At 41.7% G+C, this 20,267-nt stretch overlaps 1 protein-coding gene across 2 annotated transcripts; it reads right to left on the bottom strand.

Moving 5' to 3' along the window:
• Positions 1-2,290: 2,290 nt before the first annotated feature.
• Positions 2,291-20,240, bottom strand: Sas-4 (spindle assembly abnormal 4). 2 transcript variants are annotated; one of them, XM_065425948.2, is made up of 10 exons: positions 20,086-20,240; positions 19,832-19,976; positions 19,583-19,765; positions 19,370-19,468; positions 8,272-8,375; positions 8,096-8,174; positions 6,107-8,044; positions 5,400-5,473; positions 4,227-4,422; positions 2,291-2,439 (listed from the first exon to the last, which is right to left on the bottom strand). In XM_065425948.2, the coding sequence occupies exons 1-10, from the start codon at positions 20,238-20,240 to the stop codon at positions 2,323-2,325; spliced, it is 3,090 nt and encodes a 1,029-aa protein (XP_065282020.1). In that variant the 3' UTR covers positions 2,291-2,322. The 2 variants fall into 2 exon arrangements, with proteins under 2 accessions (XP_065282020.1, XP_065282021.1); XM_065425949.2 differs by having other exon boundaries at positions 6,107-8,026.
• Positions 20,241-20,267: the final 27 nt, after the last annotated feature.

Raw genomic sequence — 20,267 nt, 5'->3', positions numbered from 1 at the left:
ATTTTAATCAAAGTCCATGAAGAAATAAAGAAGCTGATTTCGAAAGTCACATCCCCACTTAAGAGGAAGCTTTAGCTCGAGCCCAACTCCGATGATGCCTATTCAAATACACGTGAAATGCAGAAACAATTTTCTGAGGTAACCACTAGGCCGAATTTAATGAAACTTGTTGCATCTGAGAGAGAAAGGTAAATTATAGTGACTGTTGGAAGCAAAATTTCGATTTAGTGACTGATATTTTGAAAGGAATTTCCAAAGTTGTCAAGCTTGAAAAACATAGAAGCACGAAGTTTACAAATTTGCAGTTCTGCACCTAGATCAGATATCGCAGTTCTGTAAATTGCATATGTTAGAGCTTCCAAAGCAAACAAATTTGATATGCCAATTTATATTTTGCATGAATTTGTTAAATTAGCTAAAAGGGTTTTGCAAAGGTTTCACTCACGAATTAATGGTCTATTGGAGAGCAATGTACAATGTTGACAGGTGTGCTTTTTTATCTTTCTGTGGTGACCGCTGTTCCCCGACTAACAAATGTAAAGCCTTTGAGGGTCGATTTTTTTCGCCATATGTGAGCTCCCTGGGTCGTTTTCTTTTTTTTTTTTATTGCAGATTCCAATTCTTCTGAGGGACCTATTTTAAAAAATTTACCGTAATTTTTCTAGGGTGACCGTAAAGTGAGAAAAAAATATTTTGTGTTGGTACATATGTACCGTTTGTTCACGAATGACAACAATAAAAAAAGGAAATAAACTTATAAGAATTAAAAATTTGGGGCATTTTTATACACATAAGGCTTAGAAAATGTGCACAAGAGAATATCTTGCAAGTGTCAAATGTTCTTGTTCTTACACTAATATTTACGTCCATAGCATAATCGAACTACGTAGGTGAGCGCACTCAAGAAAACTGTGGTTGTGTGCCCGTCAAAAAAGCAAAATGTGTGACAAACTTCCGCTAATCTTCATCTTATCCCCAACTAGAGGCAATTAGTTTTCGTGAGTCGTCAAAAGAAGAAAACAAAAGGAAACCCATGCACAGCGGCGTACTTCCTAAGCTCACCCCTGTGAGCACTAAACGAGCAAGAAACAAGCGGTCGGTCTTTGAGGGATTAATAATGAGATAGTCATCAGTTTTGCGAGTGCAAGAAGCCGAAACCGCCCGCGGAACAAAACCCAAACTGCCGCCCGCCCGCCCGACCACGCGGTGGTATATAGGTGCGCCGGAGGAAACTAGCTGTAAAACAAAGCATACAACAAAAACCAAGAAAGGGAGGTGCGAGAAAAAAATTCCCTGTATTCTCTCATAGAGCCGGCACATCCCAGAAAAGAACAAGTTAGGAAATGGGCGCGCATTTTAAGCGTACAGACGGCACCATAAATATACAGCATCAACCATTTTGGACTTTTTCACAGTGCCGTATATTTACGTCATTGACCTTCAAAGGGTTGAACGTTATCACTCAGCCTAAGACGCACCTGCATGATTTTGAACTTGGGTGAATGCTATTGTTCATTCTATCTGTTCTGTATGTCCTCGCTGAACTTCGTATAATCAGATTGTATGAGCAACACGAATTTTGTAGTAGTTTCTGGAAACCATGCGGCCACCAGCGATTACACTAGAACCCTTGATGAGTAATATGTAAAAGCCAACACGTTTGATCCACTGATCAGATTCTGACAACTGCCGACTATGTTCACCACTGTCGTGGTGCTTTCAGTATAACTTGCTTTTGTGAGCGCAGGTTCGCCCATTAAAATGTTAGTTAAGTTATTCACAGTTTTGCAGCTGTGCTTTTCCTCATCACTACTACATGACAATATATAAATTTTGTCTGCTTTAGATGTACTATAAGGTGCAATTTACAGAATTGTGATATCCTTTCTCATTGCTGTGTTAGAGTTGCAGACTTTATAGTATCGTTTTCTGAGAATAAGTGATTTCTGCCAATTTTTATTAAAACATTCACAACCTAAATAAAAAAATTCGCAACCAACAGTCACTAGATTTTAACTATTTCTTTTACATGCAAAAAACAATCAAATTTGGTGCAGTAGTTGCTGAGAAAAACAATTTCTCTTTTTCCATGTAATTAGAAAGGAGGCCCCAAGTTAAAGCTTCCTCTAGAGGATAAAAAGTACTGGATTTCATATTATCTTGCTACATTTACACCATATTTATTGGTTTTGGAAATGTTATAGGACCGTGCATGTAATAAATATCACTAAAACCTTCAAGAGGCAATGTCCTGGCAATACAGCAGGCAATATGTGGAAAAATAGTGTGGTAAGGATGAAGGAGAGTACCAACTCATTTCTATTAGCCTCTGACGGTGCCGTCAGCTTCTTTGACTCTAACTCGTCCATTGGGATACCTGGTAACTTGCTTCCCATCAACGTAAACCGTCTTGACAGTGCCATTTGGGTAGTACCGACTCTGGAACAAAGTTTGACATCACTGGTATAAACACCTAATCTTGTGTAATACAGTCGCATTTCATTAATTTGACCTTGTAGTGCGACCGTGGTCAAAAGCTTTATAAGCAATCACGCTTTTTAACATTTCCTTCGATTTGGACTGTATAATTAAAACAAATATTCCACACCATTCCTCTCATGGTCAAACTAACCGGTTGATTGCACAATGCCCACCTGTAAGTGCATTGAAATATAAGCTATATGCCTCCAATATTTTGTATTTCAATTTCATTCAGTGACTAACCATTGTCACTTCATTTTTATCAGAGAGCTTTGCCATCTGAACTATCACCTGAACTAAATGAACTAAATTATATTCTAGGGTTTTATGTGCCAAAACCACAATCTGAATATGAGGCACACCATAGTGCAGGCTCTGTATTACTTTTGACCATCTGGGGTTCTTTAACGTGCACCTAAATCTAAGTACATTTCTGTATTTTGCCCCCGTCAAAATGTGCCCGCTGTGGCCGGGACTGAACTCACAAGCTCAGCAGCGAAATTCCAGTCTCTAGGCTACCCTGGTGGGCGAGCATCTGCCCTAAAGGCTGCCCATGATGAAGAGCACTGATAAAGTAAGTAGAGTTTGTTGCAACAGATTATGTGTAATGATCAGTTGCTGGCATCAAAGGAATAGAGTCAGCCAGCCTTGTTGCAACTGTCTCTTGTTTCCTTGAAAGCATGAAACAAATTGGCATAAGACCAAAAAAAGAAACACATTGGTAAGCTATATGCAGAAAGCCTCACAAGTGTGTGTCTACTTTAGCAAAGTGTTTGGCACTGATTTTTGGATAACAGAGTAGACTTCCGTTAATTTGACTCTGGCTTATTCAATCTTTTGGTTAAGTCGATCCCGACCGAAGGTCCCGACCGGCGCCAGCGCATCAATATAGGCCCAAAATTCAGTTATTTCGATCTCGAAATTAGCCTTCGCCAAATAATTCGAACTTGACTGGTAAACTTCGCCGCAATACAGCCATGTTACGCGGTCAAACATATGCAAGTTATTGCAGTGAAGCTTATCAAGAATTGAAAGGGGGCCACTGTCACGGGACATATAGTACGCGTACAGGTGCGCACGCGCTGTCTCCGGTCACTGTACCTAGACCTAGACCTAATACCTAGACGCCTAATAAGCAAGCTGGCAGCTACTCAGAGCTGTTTCTGACGTGCTACGGCGATTTGAGCCCTTGTTTCGCCCGCCATGCGTGTCTTGTATATGAGGCCGTTAACGGGGCGCGCATGCGCCGTGCAGCAACAAGAAGAGGAGAAAAATCAGCTGGGTTTCTGGAAAGCTAGCGAAAAGAAATTAAGGTGGTAAGATGGGGAAAAACCGCCGAAAGTCGAAAGGACGTTTGAAGCGAACAAATGAGCGGAGGTCTATCTAAAACTATGAATGCTTACCAGTAAACCTAATAGGCATCTCGATGATCGTACTATGACCAGAGACGGCGCATGTGCGTGTGTAAATTAAGGAATAGGTGCTATGTCCAGTATCAACGACACCGTCCCCGTTGTGTATTTTTCACCGCATAACACGTTGTATTGCGGCGAATCCACCTTTAAAGGCACATTTTGCCAAGTGAAGTAACGGCGTGCTTCGGCGTTTTTTTCTGCCTTTTAATTCGACCCGACAAGTAATTCAATCAGTTTCGCCGGTCCCGTCCGGATCAAATTAACTGAAGTCAACTGCAGTCGTAACATCTACCTAAGCATGCAAGGTCACTCAGGAAAAGTTATCATTACCCTGTACAGTTCACTGCGAACCTCCTTCTGGCCATTTGGGTAGTCAATAGTTTCTGTGCCATCTCTAAGTCTCCGAGCCACGATGCCATCCGGTGTCTTTTGTTCTTCTTCCCCGGTAGAGAAAATTCGACGAACCGTGCCATCTGGGTACGTCACCTCAACATTTCCATCCCCACTGTGTGTTTCGACTTGACCACTGGTTCAATGAAAAGTACTGCATGTTATATTGAGTCTGGGCTCATACAAATCAGTCATAATGTGATGCTGACAAGACATTTTCAACTTGATTTTCTTGGGGTTAAAAAAATACTGGCAAGTCTTGGAGCATTCTAAATAATTTACTATAAGTATTCCAAAAGCCAGTTTTGGTTTCATTTCTTGGCAACTTTAGAACTCTAAATATTGTTCAACAAACATTTTCAGGCCTCAGTTAATATAATTTAAATTTGCTTACCAACTTTCACCCATATATTTGACAACAAAAGGGGCAAAGGGACACAAGAAGAATTTCTTGTGTAAGAAGGTGTGTGTAATGATACATTTCAATATGGGACATCTCAGATTTTCAGGTTTTGTTTGAGCATCTTCAATGGAAGAACTATGGGCTCATATAATCTAAGAATGACATTTAGGCTGCAGCTTAGTGTGTAATCAGGCGCGGATATCATTCAAAGAAGAAAAAAAAAAGACGAAGTGCAGCAATGAGCCTGCTTTTTCAGAACAGTATGTACTGAGTTGTTATGCAGGTCACAAATATGAAGTGACCTACTGACAGCCATTTGGCTGGACATTGTAAAAATGTGTTTGTAAAACAATTCTTGAAAAGTGCCCATTTTTAGAATGCTATGGACAGCAACGTGCCCAAGAGATAAGCGAAGCTTTTCAGATATACGAACGCAATGATTCTTGTATTAGCATGCCTTCTATATCTGTGCACAGAAGTAAAGTAAGGTAGCTATCGAATGCGTAACTGGCTGCTGACAATGGTGGCTTGAGATGATTGTCTTCTTATTCTCTGCGCTGATCCTCGTTTCTATATATTACCATTCAATCGCAAAAAACACTTGTTAGTCAGCGATGTGTCTATTATCTTTATTTTACCCTGTCTGAAGCGCTGTTCCGATTCCCTTCTGGGAAGAGAAACATGATGCTAAATAATGCACCTAGACTTACTTGACAAATTTGATTTCTTTCTGGCCACAAGGGTAAACTGTGTGAACAGTTTGACTCTTTGCATAGTGATAGACCTAAACAAGAAAAACAAAGCAATGAGCATCAGCTGCATTGCATTCACTGATTCATAGTCATTATGGTGCACTGTAATATTATAAAATAAAAGGGGAACGACTGAAGAGGCCAATTTAATTTTGGGGTGCAGAGCTGGCAGTTGGTAGCAACTGAAGCATAAGTTTTACAACAGAGGCCTGTCTTAGTTAAGGGCTTGTCACAACATGGCATATTTTATCTGTAGAGCAGGCCAGTGACCATAGCACGAATTCCACATTGCACAGCTATCCACAGTACCAACTTTCAACATCAGTGTTGACATTAGCATCTCACTTTTAAGGTTATATGTTTTAACATTTTGCTTTTGTTTTCGATAGTGTTAACATTGAAGTGAAATAAAGCTGGCTGCAAGTAATTATTTTTCTGTGCGTGCTAAGTTGAGTGCACCACACAACAATGTGTACAGGATCTGCTTACACTGCTCATTTTACTAGCATTATGAGTGCAGCTCAAGACTGAGAAATGATGGCAGCTCCCAACGAAACTTCATAATTATCATAATTTTGATGTTTGGACAAATCTGCATGAGACACATTTTTGCTAACTACACGCAAACAAATGTTACATAATGCACAAGCTTTCAAGGTTCTTACCACTTTCCCATCAGGATGCAGATCTTTTTGGTCTCCATTCTGAAACTTGTAGATAATGACCTGAGTAAATGGGTCTATCTCCTTGGACACAACAGTGAGTAACATCTTGTGACCATTGGAATCTAGTGCCCATGTACGGCTGTTGTGCTTATCAAGGCTGTGGTCTCGCATAAGGCTAGATGACTGAATTTGTGCAGACTGAGATTTGCGTGCTCTCGTGGTCTCGGGCAAGCCACTAGTGTCTTCACTCGAAGTGCATACTTGAGAATATTTCTTGATAAGCGAGCTAACCTTCCTGTCTGCGGAGAGGTGTGACACCACGGCTAAATCAGCTGGCCTTTTCCAACGATTAACTGAATGAGACGCTTGGCAGTCCTGGAGAAAACACCGCGACATTGCTTTTGGAGCCTGCAACGAGCAGTGGCCTCCTAGCTCCTGGAGAATCTCATGGAGGCTGTTTCCAGCTTCCTCTGCATTTGGGCTTCCATGACGAGTACCCCCTTCACTGATGTCACTTGTACATTCGTTACCAGGTTCAGCACTTTTAACCTCTGAACATTCTGTGTTTTTTGCACACTGAGCACCGCATACAAGTGGGCCCTGCCCGGGTTCTTCATAAGACTCCCAATCTGAGTGATCCCCATTTTTTGAGACGTTGATATCACTGCTAGTGTGTTCATTGTGTTGCAATTCTTTAACTAGTTTCCGATATGTCTTGTCAGTTCCTTCAGCAATTTGCTCCTCATTAGGGCATGACTGGCTTTGCTCAGACCCATGGCAGGATTCCAAGTCTGTTTGGTCGCACCTTGTGGCCTGAATGTCCGCACTTGTGCATCTGTCACTTTCAGATCCTTCATTACACTCTGTTCTTGCAACTTCACATTCCCCGACCAAACTGGAAACCAGACGCAGACCTTGATTAGCATTTTTTTTACTATCTTCAGTGGTAATATTTACTGAACTAGACTTATCAGAGTGCAGACTCATCTGAGATGCTCCATTCCAGTGGAGAACATCAGCTGAGGGCCTTTTGAATGATGTGTTGGTCAGTACTTCCTTCGTGATCAACCCAACTTTTGTCACCTTTGAGATACGATCTAAAAAGTTGTCATTTTTTACGGGCATTTCGGTCAAAGGTACTTCACATAGCTTCTGGTCTGAACTGATTTCTTTGTAACTTATGCATAGCTCTCCCATTCTTTGCCCTGCAGATTCATCTGAGGCACTTTGGACATGTTCACCTTGCAAGCCCACCACAGTAGTTCTGCCAATGCTGTCCAATACACTGCTATCACTCTGACTTGTCTGTATGTCTGCAGCAAATCTTACTGTTTTGGAGGACTGGCTGTGGGCAAGCTTTTCTTTCTGAAGGCTATCATTTCTGCGCAATGCAGGGGTGTAATTTTCCTTGTTGCAAACCCCTAAAGAACTGGTTGCTACTGTGCTGTCAAGGGAGAGGCACGTGACAGCAGTAGCAGAAATGACAGCCGATGGCTCGGATGTCTGTTCTTTTGATTTTGCAGGTGTGCCACTCAGGTTCAGTGTGCTACCAAAGTCAAATGCAGTTTCCTTGCAGTTCTTGGCCTCCATGCACAAGCTATCTCCGTGTGCACTTTCCAATGCCAACTGTGCCCCATCAGACTGAAAAGGAGAACTAGGTGCAGGTATAAGCATAGGCATGACAAAGTGTGATGCCGGTGACAGTGCCAGCTCATTTAGGCTTGGATATCCCTTTAACTCATAAATTTTTTCAAGCTTTTCAAGAAGAGCGATTCTTTGCTCCTCCAGTTCTTTCACCATAGCTTTCAAGGAATTTTTCTCCTGGTCTGCAACTTGGAGCTTGTCTTTCAGGCGCCCATTCTCACTTGCCAGTAGATTGACTTTTCGTTGGATCTGGCTCTGTGCTTCCTTATTCACATTCTGAAAATCAAGACACAACTTGATTGCATACATAGTCACATTTATGAAAGCTTGCTTTTAAAGGTATACCTTATCTTTAGCAGCTGAAGCAGAGGATTTCATTTCTGCCTTAGTGACTGTGCTGAGGTTTTGCCTTCGCCTCTGTGTCCTGGAAATGAGGGAAGAAATTCCTTTGGTATTGCTCAAGCAAGTTATTGCTGCTCTATCATGTCATAAGTGATCACAAACATGCAAGAAAAGCTCACCTAATTTTTCGCTTTTCTTCTTCAAGCTCGCTTTTGAGCTTGTTTGTTTCTTTTTCCTTATGTGCCTCAAAGTCGTCTTTGTCTTTCTGGAGCTTGCTCAACATCTGTACCGATGTTAAAACAAATACAAGGTGAGGGGGAAAAGCTATCACAGTTTTTCTACAGATCTTAGAAATGCTAATAGTAGCAACATTCCAGTGCATTATTATTAATAATTGTGAATTCTATGTGCTGTTTTCTTAGTTTTACTGCATCAGTTGACAATGCTTCCTTGACAATATAACTGAATAACAGCAAATAATACGAAACATCATATGGCACACAGAACTGCTAATATCAATGCAGGGGCATGTTATTGTTTATTTCAGTGCCTGCCAACAGCTCTAAAGCCTTGGCAACAGGTCACTAGTAAATACAAGAGCATGAACAAAAATAAAACATGAAAACAGAACAGGATTTCCAGCAATATTGTAGGCTAGAGCAAATATACAAGGCATGAGTTTGTATAAGAAACTTGAGAAGATGTGCTTGCTGAACTTATTACGTCAAGCATCCTGTGTGATAACATAGCACAGACACTCAATTACTTCCCTGTAACTGCAGTTTATGTAACCATAATGTTTACTGGGAAACGCTGGCAGCAAACGCTATACAACAAGGCGTGCTTTGTGGTTCTTCTTTTAATGGTGTGCAAGCAACCGAGGGCTGCTCCTACTAAGACAGACTGCAGCTGGAAAACACTATCACGTTAAAAGGGGCCTGTGTTTGAGTTTCAACATAACAGAATGATGTTTGCTCGTATATTCAAATTACAATTCGATGCTATCTTGTCTGTAGGTTGCTTTAAGTCGTACTTTACGATTTTTCTGACGCATTTTACTTTGAGAAATTAAATTAGTTCAGTAACTTCTTGTCTGTAGGTTGCTTTAAGTCGTACTTTACGATTTTTCTGACGCATTTTACTTTGAGAAATTAAATTAGTTCAGTAACTTCTTTGCACTACATGGAGTGCCTGCGTGTTTGGGTATGCATGGTCGGGTATGCATAGTCGGAATAATTATTCTCGAGATGTCGGATGTGGGACGCTGGACGCCAATGCCGGATTTTCTGTGACACTGTGCCCTTAACGCTATTGTGTTAATATCCATGTCAGATGAATCGGCATCGAACATGTACACCTGCTGCAGCCGTGTCATGGGGCAAGTTAGAGAAAGATTAGGGTAAAACATGTCAAAATACCTGCTGGTTTTCAGTGATGGAACCCCTGAAACTGCAACAATGCTAGTAACACATGACAATCAATGAGCCCACACATCCCTCATCGCAAGAACTTTACATCACGCATGAGTCTCCTGTCACACAAAGAGAGCATACTTAAATCCACTAACAGGCTTGAGTAGTCATAGTATCGGCGCTGACAAATATATCTGTCGTAGTATAAGTGCGAAAAAATCAATGGTGGATGACATCTATTAAGTTACTTTGATGGGTACTAATAGAGTTCCACACAGTAGAAGCAAACTCTAATCACGGTCTGACTAGTGCACAGAACAACGTTTTGAAACATTCGGGACACCAAAACTTCTTTATAACTCTAGGTATAAAACCTAAATGCCTCATGGCATGACTCACAATACAGGATACATGAATGCGAAAACCAGGCCTTGAAGTTACATAAATCCCAAGGTCACAGACATCAACCACATGATTACTACTATCACCCGACAAAGTGTAATTAAAATTTGTCTGCACATGCTTTCTGGAAACGACAGCACACTCATTTTCTTCACATTAACTTCAAGTCTGGTAGTAACACACCACTGATGAATAAAGGCAACGCCTTCTGCAATTTATAGCAGTCATTTAAGCACCCTATTCTTCTAAACAATTTTAAATCTGCAGCAAACATCAACGCTTGGGACTCAATTTCAGAACAGAGAAAATCATTAACAAACACAAAAACAAAAGTGGCCCTGAAGTGGCTCATGGGCTGAAGAATGTTGCCAGCTGGTACGGCGTTGAAGTGGTTTTCAGCGCTCCTAACAAGGTGAAAAAACTGTGCCAAGCTATTTCCAATAAGTGTGGCAATAGGGTAAAAAAATGCAGCTGCGGTCTAAAAGAAGATCAAGAATTCCTGAAATGCAGAGTAGGTGTTGTGTGCCGCCTTCTGTTAACCTGTGGCAACACGTATATAGGACAAACCGGTCGGTGCATAAACACCCGTCTAAAAGAACATGAACATTCTCTCGGTAAAGAAAACTATTCGCATTTGTCGAACTACTGTAATCTATGTTATTGAGATCCGGTATTTTTTGACACTGACATTTTGTTTTCAGATAAAAAAAGACACGTGAAATCACAGTAGCGTTTCATATCAAAAAGTGCGCTGAAAAATGCATAAGCCAACCATCGGTTGCAATCACTGAAAATGAATTTGCTTTTTTAAATACTAGTTGAACCTTCTTAATCTGTTTATGTTTTACTGACCACTCTTGTTGCACATGCTCAGCGCTGATAGCTGGGGTGTACGTATATGTTCTGCGTCTTTCCAAAAATAACATAGTTGTGAGTAAGTGCTCGTGTGTCCCCCTTCACTGTGTCCTTGTCAATTGTGCGCGCTGAATATTTTACTATAAAGGTACACTGTATCCACTTGACTGCAGTTAAATATGGCCTGTGCGGCGTAAGCGAGAAAAGTGTTTCTGTTGGTTTCTACTGATCTGCCTTGCCCTAACCCATGTTGAAGGGGAGAAATCTTGCCCTTAAATATGTGTACAATTGTTCATGTATAACCATTTCAAAAATCTTTGAAAACCCTGAAAGCAGAGAAACAAGCTGGAAGTTTTTCACGTCACAAGGATCGCCAGCCTTGAACACAGGGACTACAACTGGTTTTTTCCGTTCCGACTGAAAAAACCCACTTTGTAAAAAAAGATTAAACATGCAAGTCAAAATAAAAACAAAGATTTCTGCGCATCCTTTGATTATAAAGTTAGAAATCCCATCACACCCTGCCGAAAATTTCAGCTTTATGATGCAACGGCAAACCTTGAGCTCAGTGACAAAAAAGATAAAAAGTCTGAACTGTCTGCCAGCATGGCATCATCTATTGGGGCTAATGATGAAGAAAAACAGGAGCCAATGTGCTCAGCGGACAGATTGCTGATATCTTCTGGCTGAAAGCAAATCATACCAGCATTTTTAAAAGCAGTTGAACTTACTTTATCTTTTCCTTGCAGCCTTGCATAGCGCCAGAAACAATCAGGGTCAGTTTTGAAGTTAACTTCGAGATTTTCATGGTAACACATTGCATCGTGACATAAAATCCATTTGACTGCTGTTTGGCAAATAGCAAAACTTTGGCGCCAATATATATTGTTCGTTTCCTTACAAAGTTTATGGAACCGTTGCTTCCTGCACAATAATATTTCAGCAAAAACCAGCCAGGGGATTTCCTATTACTTGTACAGCATTTTTGTATGCATTATTCCATAGCACTTTGTACAGTTGATGTAAGCTGGTCCACACATGAATGTTAAACTTGATACAAGGTTTACTGAGCTTGGAGTGCCTGACTTCACTGCCAAAATTTGCAGAAAGCATTTTTTGTTTTGCATTGGGGTGAACCTGTGAGTACTGGACAGAGTGCTTTTTGTACATGTGTTTGATTCGCCCTAGTCATCACCATCGTCAGCATATTTTATGCCCACTGCAGGATGAGGGCCTCCCCCTGCAATCTTCAATTACCTCTGTCCTTTGCCAACTGATTCCAACTAGGGCCTGCATATTTCCTAATTTCATTGCCCCTCCTAGTCTTCTGCTGTCCTCAACTGCGCTTCCCTTCTCTTGACACCTATTCTGTAACCCTAATGGTCTACCGGTTATCTAACCTATGCATTGTATGGCCTGCCCAGCTCCATTTTTTTCTCTTAATGTCAATTAGAATATCAGCCGTTAACTCTCTGATCCAAACCACTCTTTCTTTCTCCCCCTTAACGTCATGCCTAACATTCTTTGTTCTATTGCTCTTTGCATGGTCTTTAACTTGTTATCAAGCTTCTTTGTCAGTGTCCAAGTTTCTGCCCCATATGTCAGCACCGGTAAAATGCATTTGTTGTACACCTTTCTTTTCAATGATAATAGTAAGGTTCCAGTCAGCAGCTGACAGTGTCTGCTGTATGCGCTCCAACCTATTTTTATTCTTCTATGAATTTCCTCCTCATGATCAGGGTTCCCTGTGATTTATTGACCTAGGTATACATACTCTTTCGCAGACTCTAGAGGCTCCTAGTAAGGTTTGTTACAGCGCAACACAAGACAAGGACAAAAGAAGGTATAGAACGATGACATGGTGCTGACTCTCAACTGATATTTTATTGAAGATATGTCTAATGTATATATAGGTGCTAGTTGATAACCATGACATGCACGAGACACAGAGATGCATTGAGGCAACTGTGACAAACTGACGCATAATCAAAATTGACATAGGTAATGCAGTTCCTTGTCATGAAGAGTGATAGACGGTTCGCTGATACATTCTTTGTCCCTAATCTTTTTATATTGCAAGAATTGCCGATTTCCCTTGTCAATTGGCTCGTGTGTTTAAAAATGACACTAGTTTTTTAAAATTCAGGGAGACAACCGCACGTCTTGCAATGCTCCAAGAGATGAAGTGGCGCAACCCCTTGAAGAGATAGCTCATGCTCCCTAAGTCGAACATTCACACATCGCTTCATTTGTCCCACGTACTCTCTACCACAAGATAATGGAATGGCATACACAACCTGCTTAGCACAAGTGATGTACCTGTTCACATGTTTGACAGTGAATTTTCCCTTCACTTGCTTATCCTTCAGCAAATTATCAACTAACGGGCATATGTGACCTATCTTGTGTTTCGCAGAAAAACAAACATCAATGCTGTGCCTTGAACCAACGTTCTTAAGCCCATGCACTAACTTGTGCACATACGGTACTACTGTGTTTTTCTTTTTTCTTCGAATTTAATTTTAATACCTTGGTCATTTGTGCTCTTGACGCCGTGAACCATACTTTCACTCACAGATGAAATAGTCGCTTCGGGGTAACCATCATCCAGTAAATGATTTACCTGATCAGAAAAAGCAGCCTTCGACATATGAAAACATGACTTCTTTAATGCAGCATTTAGGATGGTCTTCACTATAGCCCGCTTCACTACTTTAGAATGACCAGATTTGTAGTTCAAAATGGGCTTAACCGACCTGGGATCATATTTCCAGCACACATGATTTTTACCACAGATTAATCTCGGGTCTAGAAACTGCAGTTGATGGTCCTTGGGGACTTTGAAAGTAAAATTAAGGCCCATGTTGTGCTGCCTGAATAATGTTAAAATTTCATTAACACCTTCAGCGTGAATGTCACTGGTAAAAAATATAACGAAATCATCAACACAGCGAAAAACCCTATTGGAAAGCTTAGCAAGGTGGCCCTCTAGTTGCCTATCAACGTAACCTAGAAATGTGTCACTAATGATAGGAGCTACACACGAGCCAATGCATACCCCCTATTTTTGTATACAGTAAAAGCTCGTTAATTCGAACCGCAAGGGGAAGCCTCTTCAGTTCAAATTAACGAAAGTGAAGAAGAGCAACAGTACACTGCGATTTGGAAGCAGTAGGGGCTGTCAGAAATTTGGCGTGTCAAAAAGTGATGGCGTGTGCCGCGGGCACACGCCATATTCAAGTCGAAGCTCTGGGTCCGACTGTGCCACACCACCGATGTCCACCGAAACGAACGTTAGCCGAGGCTTAACACCATCACAATGAATCGCGATGGCCGATACCTCCTAAGCTGAAAACAGAGGTTCACAACCGACGAAGACTGCCGAGACAAAGACGCTGAACATGTGAAGGTGGCGAAGGCCCTGATTCGTTGGTTCTTGATTGCAAGCGCAGCCGCGAGGTACTTGGTTCGCTGTGTTTTGGCGCTTGCCGTGCCATCTTCGCACAACATTAACAGCTGTACAAGATTTTCAAAGCCTCCGAGATTCGCAACGGGCAAGAAGTCTCGGAGGTTACGTAGAACGGAGAGGCGGCAGCCGCCGCTGCCTTCTGGCTGACCCCGCGTAGGTTAGATTTTTTTCCGATTTTGCCTTCTCTCGCCGTTCTCTCCGTTTCGGAGGCAATACAGCCTTGTGTGTAAGCAGTAGGCGCTTTTCTCTGGCCGTGTGCCAGGCGAGCGTAGTTCGAATTATCCGTGAGGGAACCTGCTCGCGTTCGAATTAGCGGACTTTTTATACATAGACTTCTGTGGAGCTTGGCCGGACCAAATCGCACAGTTCGAATTATCCATAAATTCGAATTATTGAAGTTCGAATTAATGAGCTTTCACTGTATACACACCCCCTCTCCATGAAACAAAGGTAGATCTCAAGTAAAAGGAAAGAAGTTCAAGGAAGGCTTCTACTGAGATACTGCAACCATTGATGAAGGCTGCTTCATCATTGTCACACACTAGGCAGTCTTTCCAACACATTTCATAACCTGGGCATGTGGAAGGGAGTAATATAAGTTTTCCACATCTACGCTGAAAGCACACCGAATGTTAACGAACTGTCTTCCAGGTAGTACTTGCACACATTATCCAAATTGGCTATCCTGAAAGGATTAACTATTGTTAAGCTCACAAGATTCCTCTATAGAAGTCGTGACACGCTTAACTGCCAGTTGTCCTTTTCCGAGACTATGGCCCGGAACAGCATGTGATCCTAGTGCGATTTCACAGTAAAGAAAACCTGTAGTTCCAGAATTTTTGCTTTCTTTACGCTGGACGCTAAATGTTGCAGATTCATTCCTTCCAACAAAATTAGTGCTTGCTGCTAGACTTTCCCAGCCTTAACCTTTACACCTTTTAAATTTTCCCGAATTCCATCATCAGACTTTTGTGATTACACATCATAATTCATGATAATGAAGTACCGTTCTTTGTCTGCTACTAACACATGTAAATTCTTTTCACACAGAAAGTCAACTAAGGGCCTAAGCACGTCCTTGCCGCCCCTCCCTCTTCCTGTCCTAGCAATGGCATCTACACACTCCGAAACACACCTTGAACGCTGTAACGTTGTAACACTGTAATGTTCGTTACAGCGCTACAGCGCTGTAACGCACCTTACTATGAATCCCAACCAACTGGCCATCTTGATGGTCTAGAGGCTGACTGGCAATCCTGAACTTTTGTTCCCTTGCCTGGCTATTCATCATTATCTTTGTCTTCTGCATATTAATTTTAAACCCCACTCTTGCACTCTCTTTGTTAAGGTCCTCAATCATTTGTTGTAACTCATCTGCAGTATTGCTGAATAGAACAATGCCATCGGCAAACTGAAGGTTGCTGAGGTATTCGCTGCGATCCTTACTTCTAAGTCTTCCCAGTTTAATAGCTTGAATACTTCTTCCAAGCATGTAGTGAATAGCATTGGAGCGATTGTGTCTCCTTGTCCGACCCCTTTCTTTATAGGTATCTTCCTACTTTGCTTGTGCAGGATTAAGGTAGCTGCGGAATCTCTGTAAATATTTTACAATATATTTATGTAGGCAGTCTGTACTCCTTGATTACGTAATGCCTCTATGACTGCTGGTATCTCTACTGAATCAAATGACTTTTCGTAATCTATGAAAGCTATATAGAGAGGCTGATTGTACTCTGCGAATTTTTATATTACCTGATTAATGACATGAATGTGGTCCATTGTAGAGTATCCCTTTCTGAAACCAGCCTGATCCCTTGCTTGGCTCAAGTCCAGTGTTGCCCTTATTCTATTGCAATTTATCTTGGTGAATATCTTATATAACAATGGGAGTAGGCTAATGGGCCTATAATTTTTAATTCTTCAACGTCTTCCTTTTTGTGGATTAGTATAATTTTGACATTCTTCCAATTCTCTGGGACCTTTCATGTTGATAGACAGTTTGTATAGAGGGCCGCCAGTTTTTCAAGCATTATGTCACCTTCATTTTTGATTAAATTGACTGTTATTCCATCTTCTCCTGCCACTTTCCCCCTTTTCATATCTTGCAAGGCCTTTCTAGCCACATCGCTAGTTATAGAAAGAGTCTCTGCAACCTGTTCATTGCTATTTTGAACGGAGGTATCGTGGCTACTATGGGTACTGGATCGGTCAGTATAAAATTCTTTCACTGCTTTACTATACCTTCGAGGTTGCTGATGACATTACCCTGCTTATCTTTCAGTGTGCACATCTTGGTTTGTCCTATGCCAAGCTTCCTTCTCACTGATTTTATGCTGCATCCATTTTACAGTGGAGCTGTTAGAACTTTGCTGGGCTTCTCATCGCGTCTGCAGCTTTGCCGAGCTGGGGGAGAGAGAGCTGAGAGAGAGTGAAAGCAGGGCATAAAAATATCATCGCGCAGAAAAGGGATGCGGCAAGGGTGGGTGGGGCCTAGCGGGGGAGAAGGAGTGTCGCACACACAAGCGAGAAACGCGGCGCGGATGCAAGCCCTCTCCTGTGGCGCGTGAGGCAGAGGGGTCAGGCGAGGGAAGAGGGGCTTTCTTCTCCGGTGGCTGCTTGGGTGCCTCAATCTCCTCGCTCGCCACTCCGTACAGAGTGGAGGCAACCGCGACGTCTACTACACTGTTGGTCATGCAAATCACGGATGCCGTAGTAAACGCCTTTGGCAGACACCGTAGGGAAGCGTTGCCGGAGCTCGTGTATGGTTTGACACTATTTTACTGGCCTTCTCCCAGCTCCACTAGTCTCTGGTGTCTGTGAGAGCAGAGCCACGCATAATTTTTTTACTGCTTCCTCAGTTTTCCTTGCATTATATTTTTGAATATCCCTTATTTTCTGCTTGATGATCAGTTTTGACAGTTCCGCGAATTCTATCTTATCTCTTGAGTTTGACACTTTCATTCTTTGTTGTTTCTTTATCAGGTCCTTTGCTACTTAGGAGAGCTTGCCTACTGGTTACCTTGGTGCCTTACCTCCCATTTCAATTGCTGCTTCTGAAGCCAGTCTAGTTACGGTTTCATTTATTACCTCTCTGTAATCTTCATCTCTCTGGTCTAAGGCTGCATATTTGTTTGTAAAGTACCAGCCTGAATTGATCTACTTTTACCCTTACTGCTGGCCTGTTTCTTCCTGACCAATTTTACTCTTTCTCTTTTCAAATTGAGGTGAATCCTAGACCTCACTAACCTATGATCTGACTAACCTACAATGAACTAAATGTACAAAATGTATCTTTGCGCATCCATGTGTTATTGGAGGGTTTGAATATACAGCCACTCAAACCTATAAGCTGAAAGACCACTAAAGCTTATAAGAGCTTTGGAGTATGTGAAACATATCATTGAGGAAAAGCAGTTGTCAGAAACCAATGCACTTGGACAGCGACCATAACCTATGTTAGACCATTAATTGCTTTGCAACCTCGGTGACATTACAGCATTACTTAGTTTATGAAGTGGCAAATACTGTCATTTGAACAGCTTCTTTGAACCCAGACAACAAGAGCAGTGCCTCATGGTTTTTTTTTTTCATATTGTTTCTGCCCATTGTGCTCCCTGCTCAACTTTCACATCAATGTCCAATAAAGCCAATTGTTAGTTCACACTTGTCATGTCGCAGTCCCTTTGTTGTTTCTTTTGTACATCTATTACACGTTTATCAGCTTGCACCGAGTAGCTCAAAAGTGTGCATTTGTAAGTAAAAGTCGAGACCAGAGATATCGTGAAAATTTTAATATTTCTTGTGGCCTAGGCATGGAGCTAGAAATGAAGCAGTACAGCCCACAACTGTGTGTTCGGCCAATGAAATGCACTGACAATTCCACATAGCCTAGGCATGGCTGTGCCACAAGATATTTAAAATTTCTGATGACGCCATGACCTCGAAACTTTTGGTTTAAGGCTACATTATAAAGCGCCATTCTTTCAGTACAGCTGAATCTGCCATGATCATATGGGTGTCATAAACAGATTAAAAGAGGGTACAATATACAAACTGTTGCGTTCTATAGAAGCTTGCTTCCAAAGCAGTATGCCCATTGGCATGCCTCTGATGCATGCATTTTTGTACTGTTCCATAGCCCCTTTCCAGCACTATATTCTAGAGCTCACCCACTACTAAGATGTGGGCTTTCTTAGACTTCTCTGTGAGTGTCAAGGGCACAGACTCCACAAGCATCACTGATAGCACCTCTAGCATAACTCATAATTTTCACTATTTGCTCATTGAGTTCAAGTTATTCAATGTTTTAAGCTTTAAGCAATACTTTTTTCCTTGATATAAATGTAACGAAAGTCCTGCACTTTCACAGACCGTTTAATTAACAGAGGAAACAAAGTAATAAGAGTGACAGTTTACTGCTCACACAGCTGCACATTGTATCACAGATAAATGTGCAGATTTTCTTACAGAAACAAAATGTCTGACTTGCACTTTTTATAACTCTGAGCCCTTGCAATCTCACGTATAAAATCTCTCAATCTCTCACAAGTATAATTTTCCACGGCCACAATGTTAAATTGGCAAACTGACTTCTCTTATCCAACAACTGGGTAGTGATTGGCTTGCAGAAAAAGACATTTGTTGCTTAGACTACGTACCCATTTTACTGTCTTAAGGTTATCCTGTTAGGTCACTGATTCATTTAACAATAAAACACGCCAGAAGAATTATTTCAAGGAAGCCATGCATGTAAACTATGAAACAAATAATATGAGGTTAAAGAATACGGCCAACCCCAGATCCCTCCCCAGGCCATGCTATATTTTCATTAAAAGTTCTACAATTGAAAATGCTGAGCAAAGTATGATAAAACACATGTGACCAGTGCCAACATTACCTACTAAGTGCAATAATTTTCAATATGTCGACAGAGAAACTATCACCATTTACGTTATGCAGTAACGAGGTAGAATATTACATTGCTCTCACATCCCATTACCTCACTGAGGGTGTCTGAAAGATGAAGTTTGTTTTCAGTTGCCATGCATGCTTATGACGAACCTGCCTGTAAAACAATTCTATATCCAATAACCGCATTAAATTTGCTACAAGAGTACCGACTCACTTAATGATGCTCACCTGGTGGTACTGCTGTTGCAGATTCTTAAGGTGTTCGTTATGAGACTGATAAAGTTTCATCTCGTTTTGCAGCTCCTCTATTTTTTTCGCTACCTGGCTCTGAAAGAAAGAAAGGAAGAAGGAAAGAAAGAGAAAAGAAGCATACTTTGGCACATGTTCATCCTGCGAGTAGTGTCCCAGTGTGGACAAGTGACATGCGAGAGCGGAACCTACCAAGAGATTTTCGCACGTGGACAAGCTTAATGCTTCACTCCCAGCTGAATGCGAATTTCCTGTTGATAAACGCCGGCCATGGTTGACGTGTTTATAACATTCTGCAATGACGTGTTCGATTGGATTGTTGCAAGGAAATATGCATACATTCACGCCGCTCCTCGTCTCTTTACTCTCAAGGTGCTGAAAGGCAAAGAAAAGGAACACTTGCATATACGACACACGAAACTTAACCATGAGGCTACCAACCTCGCTGGAAGGCTCTTGCGACCGCGATTCTTCCGACTTGTCAGATAATTCATCTGCAGCTGCTGTTTTTCTGTGCTTTCTAGTTCGAATACCCTGTACAAGTTTAAATATGTCGCTTCTTGTCAGCGTGCGTTCTGGCACTTCCCTGTAAAAGTGAAATGCTGTACTGGCTGTACCATCAATTTTCGCAACAAAATTATTCTTAGGAACTGGCAATCGGTTACAGGAGGCTCAATGCACGATCGTTTTCTTACCTGCATGATTTTGATCGGCGATACATCGTAGATGTCGTGCAGAGAAACCACGAATTTTGCGAAACCGAATTCAAATGTCGCTCTCGCCGCCTGGCTGTGGCGACTGCAGCGCGCGCAGCGTGAGCTCGCGGAGATGATGCACAGCCTCCACCCATCTGTCATGGCGCTCTCTATAAACATCT

This window comes from Dermacentor albipictus, chromosome 2 (genome assembly GCF_038994185.2).
Source record: "Dermacentor albipictus isolate Rhodes 1998 colony chromosome 2, USDA_Dalb.pri_finalv2, whole genome shotgun sequence".
In the NCBI taxonomy this organism is placed as follows: domain Eukaryota; kingdom Metazoa; phylum Arthropoda; class Arachnida; order Ixodida; family Ixodidae; genus Dermacentor; species Dermacentor albipictus.
This window is presented reverse-complemented; position numbering and strand designations above follow the sequence as displayed.